Below are 13,006 nucleotides of genomic sequence, written 5' to 3'. Positions count from 1 at the left end.
GCTCAAGCGATCACAAGGAGCAAAGGACGGAGAGGGAGATGCAGCAGATGCGAGTGATAGGAGGAGAGCTGGGGCTGTATTCGGGTTCTTGAGCAAGGTGGTTGAGGGGAGAGAGGATGCTGAGAGCAAATGAGAAGCGGACAGCCGGCTTCTCTTTCAGTGTCGGTATTGCATGTATTTGTATGATCAGCAGCACATACTGCCCTTCACATTGAGAAAAGATGTGGCAAAAGTGTGTGAGATGGTGTTGGCATTAGTGCCAGTCGCAGCGGTCGTAACTGTATCTCTCGAGTTGAGGCGGCAGTGTTAGATCTGGTGGACGTGCGGCTGCTGGAAATAGGTCACGGTTTAACAAAGATGTTAGAGCAACCGCAACTGCACACCAGTCCACAAAAAATTCCACAGTGCATGTGCCTCACTCACTCACACACTTGCTGGCCCCCTGACGCAATGTCCATTTCGCCTGACACAACTCGAGGATTCACACAGGTTGCAGGCGTAGAGCTTCCACTTTCTCTCACCTCGCCATCAATCCTCCACACTACCACCACCTACCATCCTCAACCTCTCCGCGGGTTCATTCAAGATGCAGATCTACGGCTTGCTCATTCTCGCCAGTCCACCTGGAGCAGGCGCTGTTCCTTTGACAACAGCATGGGAATTGGGTTCCTTTTCATGGTTGCAACGAGGTACCGTACAGGATATGATGGGGTTCATGGCTCGAGTAAGCATCTTTCTCGCCCTCTCATCTGCCTTTCAACGCCTGCTGTCTTCTTAGCTAACTCTATCTAACTCTTTTCTCTTGCCTTGCTATCTCTCATCGCAATTACTCACAGACGGTCGCAGAACGAACCCAACCAACACAACGACAATCAGTACAAGAAAACTCCTATGTCGCTCACGTTCACTCTCGACCCGCATCCGATGGCATTACCGGCGTCCTTATCACCGACACAGAATACCCCGTCCGAGTCGCATTTTCCCTCCTGAACAAAACTCTCGATGAATTCGTCATCAAAGTCCCCAAATCGCAATGGGAATCCAAAGTAAACGCAATCACAACCGGCTCTGCTACCGCCCCTCCCAAAGGAGAAGCTTTGCTCGGCCTCTCAGCTTTCCCGCAGTCCGTCGACTATGTGAAGAGGTATCAGGACCCAAGACAGGCAGACACAATCATGAAGGTGCAACAGGAACTGGACGAGACTAAGATCGTGCTGGTAAGTACCCGAACCCCTTTACAAAGAAGCAAAAGAGGAGGAGAGGGTTAGAGTAAGGTTACTGACCCCATCTGTGACTTTGATCGATGGGAACAGCACAAGACAATCGACTCGGTTTTGCAGAGAGGTGAAGATTTGGATAAGTTGGTGGAGAAAAGTGGAACTCTGAGCGAACAGTCAAAGATGTTTTATAAGACGGCTAAGAAGCAGAACTCTTGCTGTATCGTTATGTGAAGTGGACAGCCGGTGCAAACAAGCGCCCACGGTCATTGTATGGGCTCAAGCGAGTCTGTGAGGTAGGTGCGGTCAACACCAACACTTCTAGTGGACATGCTCCGGAACTTTCTTATCACGCTTCTGAGCGGATCTCCAACTTGCTCTCTTGCTCAGCTTCTCTTTTGATCCACTGTCAGGATCTGTTCCTTCCTAACTCTCCCCGCGCCAGCTCAAGAGCAGATGAACGGCGTATTCGTCCCATGTATATAGTTTCGATGCAGACGGTGATCTAGTCGCCTTTTTAGACCTCAAGTTTGACCGAAATCTCGACTGCTTGTGATTCAACGCTGGAACTCAACTGGCTGCATAGCAACGAGGACAAAACTCAGTCGAAAAGAGATCACGCCTCAGTTGCGTGGTCTGCTTGTTGTTGACTCAATCATGAAGGGTCTTTTGTGAGCTGAGGACATTCTATGGCTTGTGGTTGGGCTAAGAAATTGGCCGGTGAAAAGTAACACTTTAAATTGAGTGTCTCGCGCGCGGCTGTGCCAAGGGTCTGGGCGAAATGCAGCGAAAGGTGCACGGCTTTAGTTGTTCAAGATAGCTTGATTCGTCTCTCTCTCTGCGATCTTCACGACTACCACCACGTCAAGGTTTTTGCTACAGATTCTACGATCGGAAGCATCGAAGCCACGCGCTGGCGCACTGACAAGTAAAAGACTTGCTTTGACGATTATGGCCGTCTAAGCGATCTACAGACGCGAGAGCGACAAGCAATATGGCGCAAGAGCTCTCCTCAGCGGTTCACGAGCCTTGTAAGGCGGCGGTCAAGTCGCGGAATGACTGTAGTGCGCAAAGAGGGGACCGAGAGGACGGAGCATATCCGAGCTCAGAGAGTGATGCTGAACTCGGCGACCCCACCGGCGTAACACGAGAAGCAAAGCCGTTGCTCTCGGACGATCCATCTCATCTCCAGGATGAAGACAAGGAGCACAAATCTAGCACGCCTCATACCGGCCATGAACGCTCTCATTCAAGATCAACTTCACCAGCCCCCACACCATTTCGCGGAAGACGAAAGTCACTCAAACGATCCGAATACATCTGGATCTGCCTGACCCTAACCCTAATCGCCACACTCGGTTACTCTTCACAACTATGCATCATGCTCCCCTACTTCCACAAAACGCCTTCCTTCGCGCCTTGGGGCCTCGCAGCAGTGTTAATACCCTTCAACTTAGGCTTGACGGCTATCTTTTACAACTACTACCTCTGCATATTTACTGATCCAGGTACCGTACCTCCGGGTTGGCAACCTGATTGGTCTGCACTGCATCCCCCAACAACACCCTCAAGAGGAGAATCACAATCAATAGAGTTGAAAGAAACAATCCTCCGTCCTCGATACTGCAAAAGATGTCAGGCTTACAAACCACCTCGTTCTCATCACTGTAAGACTTGCCGTCGATGCATTCTTCGTATGGACCATCACTGTCCTTGGCTTGCGAACTGCGTTGGGCATTTCAACTATCCTCACTTTATCCGATTTCTATTGTTTGTGGATGTGACATGTTTCTATCACTTGGTGATGATTTCATGTAGGGTATTGGATAACTTTAACACATATACTTATTGGAGAGAGCCAGGTGGGAGGGAGATTGTTTGGTTAGTTGCAAATTATGCCTTGTGTATACCGGTCTTGGTGCTCGTCGGAGTGTTTAGTGGCTATCATTTTTACTGTGTCGCATCGAATCAGACGACGATAGAGGCTTGGGAGAAGGATAGAGTAGCTACGATGGTGAGGAGAGGGAGGGTTAGGAAGCTAAAGTATCCCTATGATTTGGGAGTGTGGAGGAACGTGAGGAGCGTGATGGGAGATAACGTTTTTACTTGGTGTCTTCCAGGTAAAGCTATGGGGGGCAAGGGCGAAGGGGTCTGGTATGAGACAGCAGATGGAATAGGTAAGTACACTAGAAGTCGAAGAAACAGAGTTTCGAGATGCTTCTTTACAAGTGTCAAGTCAAGCAGGTGGAGAGAGAGGACAAAGGTTCAAGATTCAGCCACGGTTCAGATGTGTGTAGAGGGTGAGCGGGATAAAGAGGAAGAGGAGGTGGTTTTGCATGAGGAACATGAATGTTTTGTCGATCCAGAGTTGGAGACTTCCGTGTTGCACAGCTTGAGGTGCGACGATTGGCATAGACAGCAATCACGTTGGCAACGATGGCAGGAATGGCAGCAGCAACAAATGGGAGGTGAGGTAGTCGGGGAGGCGAGGTGAGGCGAGGGGGAGGGAGGGGAGCGTAAACAACCAATCGTTATTCGTCGTTTATATACTTCCTTCTCCTCCTCACCCTCCCAATAGACATAGATTGGACTTTTTCACTTCTGATCGTTCTGGCTGTTCTTCGAATGTGCTTTGCTGACAACCGTCTGATATATCTCATGCGTGCAGACGAGGGCGCTCAATACAGATGGCCGCCAAAAGACCCATCGAAATCAAATGCCAACTACTCCTCCTCACATGGTTGGGCAATGGAAGACACTCAGGCCCCACCTCTATTCCCCTCCTATCCCTCCAATCCCACAACGCCGGTCCTACCACCAGGCGCAACCTCTTCCTCCCCGTTCACATACGGTAGCGGCTTCAACCCAAACCTCCGACCAACCAACTCGAGCTCACTTCGATTTCGCGGCCCTAACGCAGATGCTGTTCAGAATAGCTGGCTCAGAGAGACGGAGAAGGAAAGTGAAGGATCTAGTATTTCTTCCGGCTCAGATGACGAGCTGGAGATTGCTGCCGGGTGTATGCCGAACTTTGCTGAACCTAGTGCGGATCAGCTTGATATCGCGGCCAACTACAATCACGGGCAGTATTACGGGTCTCAGCATGAAGAGGTGTTCGAAGATGAGTACCGAGAAGAGGACAAGGAGGACAGTGAGGAGGACAGTGAGGAGGACAGTGAGGAGGACAGTGAGGAGGACAGTGAGGAGGACAGTGAGGAGGAGAGGAGGGTGTTGGTGAGACGCGGATCGGAGGGGTACGAAGTTCGACCTCGGGCTGGTTGGATCGTTTGACATCTCTTGCGCGCGTTGTAAGCGTCAACATTCGCATCTCATGCTTGACATATTGGAGCAGCTTTACCCTGCAATACAAGCAAGAAGTAACATTCCTTCCAACTCACCTCTCACTGCCTGTGCTTCTGGCTGACATGTATCAGAAACCAATTTATTACCGTCAAGCAACTCCATTTTGCCATGGCTAGATGAGAGATACTCTTCCTTACCTCAAGCACGAACGCTCATTTCTAAATGCTTCACTGAGCTCGTGCAAGCCGCTTTGCACACAATCAGTCTCAAGACAGGGTCAAACACAAGACAGGGTCAAACAGATTCAGGCGTGAGCGTTTGTTTTGAACAATGCAAGGTAAATTGCGTGCGTTGTGTGTGGGTTTACAAAGCATGTATGAATGCAATGCGGATGACTGGATGTGATGCGCTTCAACAGGTGTATATAGACGCAAGAAGAAAGCCATGTGCAGAATACAAAAGAAAGAAGGAAGAAGAGGCCAAGATCATCCCTGCTTGGGCGTCGTCAAGTGGCATTGCAATCCTTTTCTAAAGGATGTTATAAGAAGACATCCATTTTTTTCGTGTGTGTGTGTGTGTGTGTGTGTGTGTGTATGTGCGTGGAACAAGATGCTGATCGGAACCGGGAGAGAAGGAAAACGTTTGATTGGTGTCGGTAGACACCAATTTACGCCTTCTTACGGAAAGAGCAGCCCTCGGTCAAACGAGCCTTACCACCAGTAGGCTGGGAAAGGACCTGGGCGCACGAGCCGCAAACGACAACAGTCTGGGCGTGGGAGAAGACGGTGGTGATGGCGAAGCAGCCAGGGCACTTGACGTCCATGAAGAAAGAGTTGGGGTTCTGCACAAGTCGCTTGAGTTTGTGGCAGCGAGCCTGCTGCTCGGCGGAGGGGTTAAGAAGGTCGACGGAGAGAGTCTGCGCGAGGGAAAGGGCAAGCACGAAAGGAAAAGTATGGTTAGTCGTCTATCTGAGCATGACCAGTGTGGCAACAATACGTCTCGCAACGCAGCAAAGCAGCAACAAGTGGTCGGAGGGTTGAGCGTGTGGGATTGAACACGGCAGAACGGCAGCGGCTGTAGTGATTGCCGTACAGGTAGGTGGACGTTTGATGAGACTGCGATGCGATTGAACGGGTCGAGCGCGGTATTTAGAGGTGACCTGAGAGATGCTGAGTGGCATTGAATCATGGGACCGGACAACATGCGACTAGGGTGTAAAAGTGGTGGCCAAGGCGGAGGAGGCCATGTCTACACACTTTTGCGCGATCTATGGGGTGCGAATGTGCTTTCCGATGCGAACTGGCTCTCGACGACGACGTGGCCACCAAACCATGCGTGAGCGCCTTGCAATCCGACTTAATCATCGACATCACAGCTCGATCTGGTGCGAAACGAGGTTGTGTCAACGAGTCACAAGAAATGTGACGTTGTACTGGAGGTGATCTGGTGCGGGTGGCGTAAAAATCCAGGCATTCTCTGTCGCTTGTCACCTATCTGTTGGTCGATCGATGATTCGTCTAGAACGATCGCAATGCTGCATGCTGCGTCGAGAAGCATGAAAGGGATGAAAGTTGGGGGTGTCTGTGATTCACTTGGTGGCTGGAAGCTAGGTCGAGATGGTGGATTGGTTGCTGTGGTCATTGGTGTTGATGGTGCATTCATCGCACGCTAAGATGTAATTATCTCTGAGCCTGGATGTGTAACAAGGCCGGTGTACGTGAGCGTGGACCATCATTGCTGTCAGAGACATTGTGTTTGAGCATGTGGGAGGCCACCATAGGGGGTCGGGCTGTACCTTGTCGATGTACCAAGCTGCTGTGTCGAATGTTGCTACTGAAATGCCGATTCAAATCCGGTGCTTGTTGCGTGGATGCGATGCTGCGATAGGAGACGTATGCTGATGATGATGCTGATGATGATGCTGAAATGGATATCTTACCATCTTGATGTATGAGGATGCGAGTGTGTTACTGGAGAAAGGAGAAGGATAATGGTGAGTGGCGGTTGTCCAAGTGACTAACTGACCGACTGTCTCTCGCTCGATTGGCTCCGTTGGACTAAGCTGGCTTGTAGGGGCGAAATCGCGCTGTGCTGCCTCTGATTTCCAGCGCGCGAGTGAGGAGGAACAGAAATTTGGCAGAGGCTGAGTAGCTTCAGCTATGTTCGACAACGATACCGCCCTCTGCTGCCTGTTTTTTATTTATTTTCTCAAGCAGACTCGGAAAGACTCAGTCTGCAACCACAAAAGTTCAGGCCCGGAGAGCGCAGACAGAAATTCGAACTTGCTTCGAGTAGCAAAGCCTGAATTTCATTTCATTAGTTTGCGCGCCAAAAAATCATCTTAATACCTGGCAGAGGGAAAAAGAAAAATCAATTGAATTTTGTAGTCACAAGTGCTGTATTTTTAGGCTCGGCCGATGTGCAATCTTGTAATGGTAGAATACAAGATTGAGGTTCTTTGCGTTCAAAGGGCACAGCTGGGTAGAGAGACGAAATTCAAGGTTGGGGATAACCGCAATCCAGTTTATGTTTTGCTTGCAGGCAGGCAGAGGCAGTCAGGACAAGGGCTTGCTGGTCAGTCTCTTGCAACACAAGGGAAAGAGTGAGGGCAGCAGACGGCAGAGTGAGGGCTGACAAGCAAGATTTACTCAGCCATTCCATCCAGGCGTGAGCGCGCAGACTCGACTCTAATTTTCGAGGCAGCAGACTGCCACACGGACTCCTTTAACCCCCTTGAGTGTGCTTGCAGAGTCAGTCAGACTTTCAGGCTTGGTCGTCATCTCCCTTCCTCTCCTCGTCTTCATCATCCGACCCCCTCAAGTCCTACGAACGTAAGTAGTCGCATCAACGACTTTCTTTATTCTTGCACTCCTGCTATATCCCACACACAACACCACATATCAGGCCAAAGAGGGTACGTCATTCCAGCATCCAAGACAACCACGCAGTCAGTCAGTCAGAGCAACGAAGAAAACAGCATCAACAGATACCAATCAGCACTCGATACCACAGACCCTCCGTTTTACGATCCAATTACGATACTAGCTTCTCTCGCAGCTTTCCGTCTCTCCATCACACATATACGGCACTATCAACATTCTGTTCAAGTAGGCATCAGACAAGCATCAGCAGCAGATGGCAGCGCCCAACCTCTACAACTCTACGGCGTCTTCGAGCTTCAACTGCATTCATTGCAGCAGAGTTGGGGACTATATCTGAACAAATGTGATGGCATGACTACCCTCAAAGATTTTGCTGCTGTCGAAATATCGATAGAGGCCCGAATCCGCAATCGCACACGACATGTGGATGCAAGGGAACCCCAAGACGACAAAGCATGGTCCTTCCACACACCACTCTGTCTGCCGCCATGGCTCCGCGAAGACGTCTTTTCAGAGTGGATGACCATGCTCGGCAATACTGCCTATGCGGTTAAGTCCAATTGTCGTTCGGCAGCTCCTTCCGCTGCCGCCACGCCTTACGCCTCGCCAGTCCAGCATTTCCAACGTCAGATCAAAGCCCGGCCTTCAGTTGCGCATCTTCACCGCCAAATTTTTGTCTTGTGTGATCAGCAGGAGTGCCAGGAGCAGAGTTCAACTTGAATTTTCGACAGCCAGGATCCGTGTCTGACCTCTTTCTTCCTTCCCCTCCTTGATCTTACTTATTCCTCTTGCAACTTTCGCAGGCATCAAGATGGTCAACCTCAGAACACAGAAGCGTCTCGCTGCCTCGGTCCTCGGATGCGGTAAGCGCAAGGTCTGGCTCGACCCCGCCGAGCAGAACGACATTGGCAACGCCAACTCGCGTGCCAACATCCGCAAGCTCATCCGTGACGGTCAGATCATCCGCAAGCCCGTCGTTGGTGGCTCCCGATCCCGCGCCCGTGCCACCGCCGCCGCCAAGCGTGCCGGCCGTGGTACCGGACAGGGTCACCGCAAGGGTTCCTCCGAGGCCCGTATGCCCACCAAGGTCATGTGGATGCGACGTCAGCGTGTCCTCCGTCGACTCCTCCGCAAGTACCGTGAGTCTGGCAAAATCGACAAGCACCTCTACCACGAGCTCTACCTCAAGTCCAAGGGTAACGTTTTCAAGAACAAGCGTGTCCTCATGGAGCACATCCACAAGGCCAAGGCCGAGGCTACCCGATCCAAGCACCTCGCCGATCAGATGGAGGCTCGTCGTATGCGCAACAAGGCCATGCGCGAGCGTCGTGCTCAGCGTGTCCTCGAGAAGCGTGCCGCCATCATTGCTGTCGAGAACGAGGCCGAGGAGAAGAAGTAAACTTGTTTCAGCGCATAATCTATCATTTTGTGTTGTTACCTAGTTTGGCTTTCTTGTTTCTCTGTTCTTGTTTCTTACATTGCTCCTGCGCACATTCTTTCTTTCTCTCTCTCTCTCTCTCACTCTCACGCACACAAATATACACAGACCCTCATCATCGCACAGACCCTCATCATCGACAACAACCACTTTTGGTCCGTTAGGAGCCTGATTCCAGCGATCGGCTTCGTGTCATCTATACATGGTCCCCATCATGCATTTAGCTGCTATTGACCCTATTAGTGGTGAAAGCAGTCTACGCTACATTCCTCCTACATCATCATCATTCCACCCTCACCCTGATGGTTGATTCCCATCCACGGTGTTACGGCTCTCTCATCGCATGTACGATACTATTCTTCCCCATCGTCTTTAGGGAGTCGTTTCAAAAAAGCAATCAATCTGCACATGACCCAGACACTGCGCACTCATGTTGAGATTGACTGTCAGTGAGATAGTGAGGCTGTATAGATTCGAGTGAGTGTGGGGTAAGTGGATCAAAATGAAAGCTGCTACCGGCGGATCGAGCTGCGGTGAGCAAGCTCTGTCTGCCATATCAGTCATCTGAGCTGTCTTTCCTAACTTGTCCGAAAGTGCATGAGCCAATCGCAGATGATCTGACCACGCAGTTCAAGCCACAAAGTCCAAGGTTCATCGCCAACAGCTCTTTCCTTCAGACGACCACCAACTCAATCCCCAAGCCGTACTCAACAACGGGTCAGTGTTGAGGGGAAGGATGCCATTCACCTACCTACGCAAGATGCGCGCTGAAGAGGAGCGACAACGACTTTTCTCGTCCCGCTCTTCCTCCTCTTCCTCCTCCTCCTTCACTCCCTCATCTGTGCCGGTAGCAGGTTCTCCCAATCGCGCGATCAAAATCGGACTCTTGGCGATCCTGATTGTCCCCATCCTACTCAACCTACCATGGTTCCATTCGGCATTGGGACCTTCTGGAATGCCTGATTTATGGGTCAGACCCACGAGCGAAGCGAGTACGATTGCAGCCATTGCGGCTCGACCGGAATGTTATCCAGTCTCGGGTGGGGAAGACTTTAAGTTTTGCGAAGACCTCCATTTGATTCCTGGGTCAGAACAGGAAACGGTTCTTATCAGTTGCGATGCGAACAGGGCCGGCTGGAATACTGTCATGGGTCCCCTGAACAGTCCGGAGACTAGAGGTGGCTTGTTTACTTATGAATATTCCACAGCCGCTGAGCAAGAGAGGCGGAAGGCGGTAAAGGTGGAGCTGAGGGGTTTTGCGAGTGAGAGCGAGTTTCATCCACTTGGATTCTCCCTTCTCGGTCCTTCTGAGGGAGGTGGGAAGGGGAGGAGGTTGTTCGTGGTGAATCATGGTAAACTTCGTAGCAGCGTTGAAGTGTTTGATCTAAAACAGCCAGAGGGAGGCAAGGGATGGGAAGCACACTGGTTCAAGTCGGTGGTGCATCCTTTGGCAACACATACACCGAACTCGATCCACGCTATATCGGATCGGTTGTTCATTGTGACTAACGATCACCTCTTCGCTCGCAGACCAGGGCCTGTGGATAGTCACATGGGCCCTTTCCTCTCACATGTTTTGTTCGGAAGTTTCAACGTGGAGGGTTGGAAGAGTTTGCTCGTAGAATCACTGGCGAAAGTGTTGCACAACAGAAGAGTAGCAGCGATTCTAGCTCAGATGGAAACCCTCCTGGGTCTACCCCTGGGTTGGGTGACACTAGTGCAGCTAGAAGAAGACGGCAAGGCTCGTGCCAAGGTCATAGCTAAAGGTATACCTTTTGCCAACGGTCTAGTCCTCACCGCAGACGCAAAAACACTTGTTGTTGCTGCTACGACCTATCCTGGTGTTTGGATGTACGATGTTGTTGCACCGACGCCTACCTCTTTCTACACCTCCTTTCCTACTTCGGAACGTTTTGCCTGGGATAGCAGGCTTCATCTCAAAACGAAACTTCATCTTCCATTCAGAGTAGACAATCTCGCTTTCACTTCCTACCCCACCACCCTCAACTCGACTGACATCTTCAGTGGTCATGCGCTGCTAGCAACCGGGCACCCAGCACCGTTGAAACTAATCGCAATGGCTCGCAACCCTACCAAGAAAACCAGTCCAAGTTGGACCATCTCCATCACGCCTAACCCTACTTCTTCCAAGATGACAGTAGGAGAGGAATGGGAAGATAAAGAAGCACCTCTACCAGCCCATCATTTTCTGTTATCACATAATTCCCAGTGGCGGATTCGCACCCTACTGCAAAGCACGGGAGAGACGTCAAGGGCCGGGAAACAAGGGGAAGATGAGGTGAGCGTTGCTAGTAGTGCCAGTGCTTTCTATCGGCCTTACGCAGGTTGGGATCGGGAAGGAAAACCTGGTGGACTGTTGATGGTTTCGGGCTTGTATTGTGGCCTTACGGCCTGTGATAATGTCGGTACTTAGTGTTGAGCTGAAATTGGTAATGCAAGTTGTTCGAACACGAACGTGAATCACACAGAGCGTGGGAGCAAATGAGAGTGTGAGGAGGAACCATTACTAGTATCCAAAAAAGAACAAAAAAAAAACACAACAAGACGAAGCGATCGAGAGCTGATAAGAAACAAAGACAAAGCGCTAAACGAGGAAAGAAACCGCTGGAGAAGAATGCGATGCACGATAAAAGGAAAGGAAAGTAAGCGAAATGAATGAAACATGCAATGCACTCTGCTATTCCTACACAGAAGAGGGCATGGGGACAGACGGATGTACCAGCCAATTCGATGATCCCTCTGTACGCCCTCGAACTGGTTAGATAGCAACTGCAGCAACAACCGCACTGGCCACCACGGTAGCCATGACCCCCAAACCCTTCTTTCCACCCATAATACTCTCGGCACCACTAACCACGGCAGCAAACTGAGTAGTATTAGCAATCTTGTTGACCTTTGCTACGAAACCGGCTCGGCAATCGGTCTTTGCTGCTTTGTAAATATCACTCTGAGGAGCCAAAATTTCACTTGTCCTCAAACCAATCGCGTATGGGATGGAGGTCTCGAACTTGATGTAACTTGCCAAGATGTTCTGGGTGCATTGAGAGCAAAGGATGCTCTTGGGGGAGGTGGGCGAGATAAAGAGGAAAGCTGCGTTTGTGTTGGAATGACCGGTGGAGTCGGCGACGTTGGAGATTCCGTCCAGGTTTTCGCTCTGACGCTTTTCGAATTGGGCTACTGTCTCCTCTGCCTCCTCGTCTTGCTCATCATCCTTGGCGGTGGGGAGGGATCGACGAGCAACGCGCTGGGAAGAAGCTGCAGCCTTAGCAATGGTCTTCAAGCAGTAGTCCCCGTTCTCATCCTTAGAACACATTGAGCTGACCAAAGGAGTGATCATGTACAGGTTATCGTACATAGCCTGGACGTTTTCATTCTTAGACTGAAGATCAGTGTGGCAGTTCTGCCAGAATTGGTCAAGACGTTGACGGATGATGTTAGAATCGCAACCGGTGTTGCTAGAGCAAAGTTCCGAGAGAGTCGAGTCGAGTTGAGCCGTGCTGTCGGTGCTGTTGGACGAGTAGAACCTGGTTGCTGCAAGAAGAGGTTTGGTGCAGGCGTCGAGTTGAGAGTCGGAGTTGAGAGAGGAGAGGAAAGTGGAACAGCTAGCAGAGACGTTGTTGGGGATAGAGGTGGAGTTGGATTGGGCAGCAACCGGTGCTACCGATGAGCCGGCGAGAAGGAGGGTGGCAGCGGTGGTGAGGATCAAGGTCTTCATTGTGCTGTCAAAGGTGGGGGTGGGGCTGTGTCTTGGTGAATGCTAAGACTGGTGTGTTTTGTCGCGTTGAGCTGTGTGTAGACGACTGCTGAATAGACTTGTGCTGATCAACAGGAGCGGATCCGGCCGGGGGAGGAAGGGGGGGGAGGATGTGAAACAGAGAGGGGAGAGAGGGTCGCGAGCGGAAGAGAGAGATAGAGATGGTGGTGGTGGAGATGATGATGACGAGCAAGTGTATGGTCGCGCGCAGCTCCACTCTATCAAGCAAGCCAAGGCAAAGCAAAGCAAGACAAAGGCAGAGGAGCAGAGACGAGAGGCTGGCATGCCAGAGAGCAACAAAGGGACGCGTTTCTGTATTGATTTTGACAATTCAAAGAGACGTGTTTTGCTTTGCTTTAGTGCCTTTGTTGCTCGATTTGTATTGACACTT

General features: G+C 50.9%; 6 protein-coding genes across 6 annotated transcripts; 4 read left to right on the top strand and 2 right to left on the bottom strand.

Moving 5' to 3' along the window:
* Window positions 1-586: 586 nt before the first annotated feature.
* Window positions 587-1,451, top strand: UHO2_02808 (putative YKT6 - SNARE protein for Endoplasmic Reticulum-Golgi transport; the record flags this gene model as incomplete). Its single annotated transcript, XM_041555596.1, has 3 exons — window positions 587-724; window positions 837-1,217; window positions 1,314-1,451. The coding sequence occupies 3 exons, from the start codon at window positions 587-589 to the stop codon at window positions 1,449-1,451; spliced, it is 657 nt and encodes a 218-aa protein (XP_041411530.1).
* Window positions 1,452-2,211: 760 nt separating this feature from the next.
* UHO2_02807 (uncharacterized protein) lies at window positions 2,212-4,508 on the top strand (the record flags this gene model as incomplete). The annotated part of the gene is made up of 2 exons (XM_041555595.1): window positions 2,212-3,685; window positions 3,796-4,508. The coding sequence occupies 2 exons, from the start codon at window positions 2,212-2,214 to the stop codon at window positions 4,506-4,508; spliced, it is 2,187 nt and encodes a 728-aa protein (XP_041411529.1).
* Window positions 4,509-5,187: 679 nt separating this feature from the next.
* UHO2_02806 (uncharacterized protein) lies at window positions 5,188-6,161 on the bottom strand (the record flags this gene model as incomplete). Its single annotated transcript, XM_041555594.1, has 3 exons — window positions 5,188-5,436; window positions 5,777-5,901; window positions 5,954-6,161. 3 exons carry the CDS (start codon window positions 6,159-6,161, stop codon window positions 5,188-5,190), a joined length of 582 nt encoding a protein of 193 aa, XP_041411528.1.
* Window positions 6,162-8,213: 2,052 nt separating this feature from the next.
* On the top strand, window positions 8,214-8,801 carry UHO2_02805 (putative RPL19B - 60S large subunit ribosomal protein L19.e; the record flags this gene model as incomplete). Its single annotated transcript, XM_041555593.1, has 1 exon — window positions 8,214-8,801. The coding sequence occupies one exon, from the start codon at window positions 8,214-8,216 to the stop codon at window positions 8,799-8,801; it is 588 nt and encodes a 195-aa protein (XP_041411527.1).
* A 541-nt stretch (window positions 8,802-9,342) lies between these two features.
* UHO2_02804 (uncharacterized protein) lies at window positions 9,343-11,274 on the top strand (the record flags this gene model as incomplete). Its single annotated transcript, XM_041555592.1, has 2 exons — window positions 9,343-9,373; window positions 9,470-11,274. The coding sequence occupies 2 exons, from the start codon at window positions 9,343-9,345 to the stop codon at window positions 11,272-11,274; spliced, it is 1,836 nt and encodes a 611-aa protein (XP_041411526.1).
* A 345-nt stretch (window positions 11,275-11,619) lies between these two features.
* Window positions 11,620-12,576, bottom strand: UHO2_02803 (uncharacterized protein; the record flags this gene model as incomplete). Its single annotated transcript, XM_041555591.1, has 1 exon — window positions 11,620-12,576. The coding sequence occupies one exon, from the start codon at window positions 12,574-12,576 to the stop codon at window positions 11,620-11,622; it is 957 nt and encodes a 318-aa protein (XP_041411525.1).
* Between the last annotated feature and the right edge of the window lie 430 nt (window positions 12,577-13,006).

Source organism: Ustilago hordei (assembly GCF_900519145.1).
Source record: "Ustilago hordei strain Uho2 genome assembly, contig: UHO2_contig_04, whole genome shotgun sequence".
Taxonomy (NCBI): Eukaryota; Fungi; Basidiomycota; class Ustilaginomycetes; order Ustilaginales; family Ustilaginaceae; genus Ustilago; species Ustilago hordei.
Note: the sequence above shows the minus strand (reverse complement) of the source record. Positions and strands in the feature narration are given on the sequence as shown.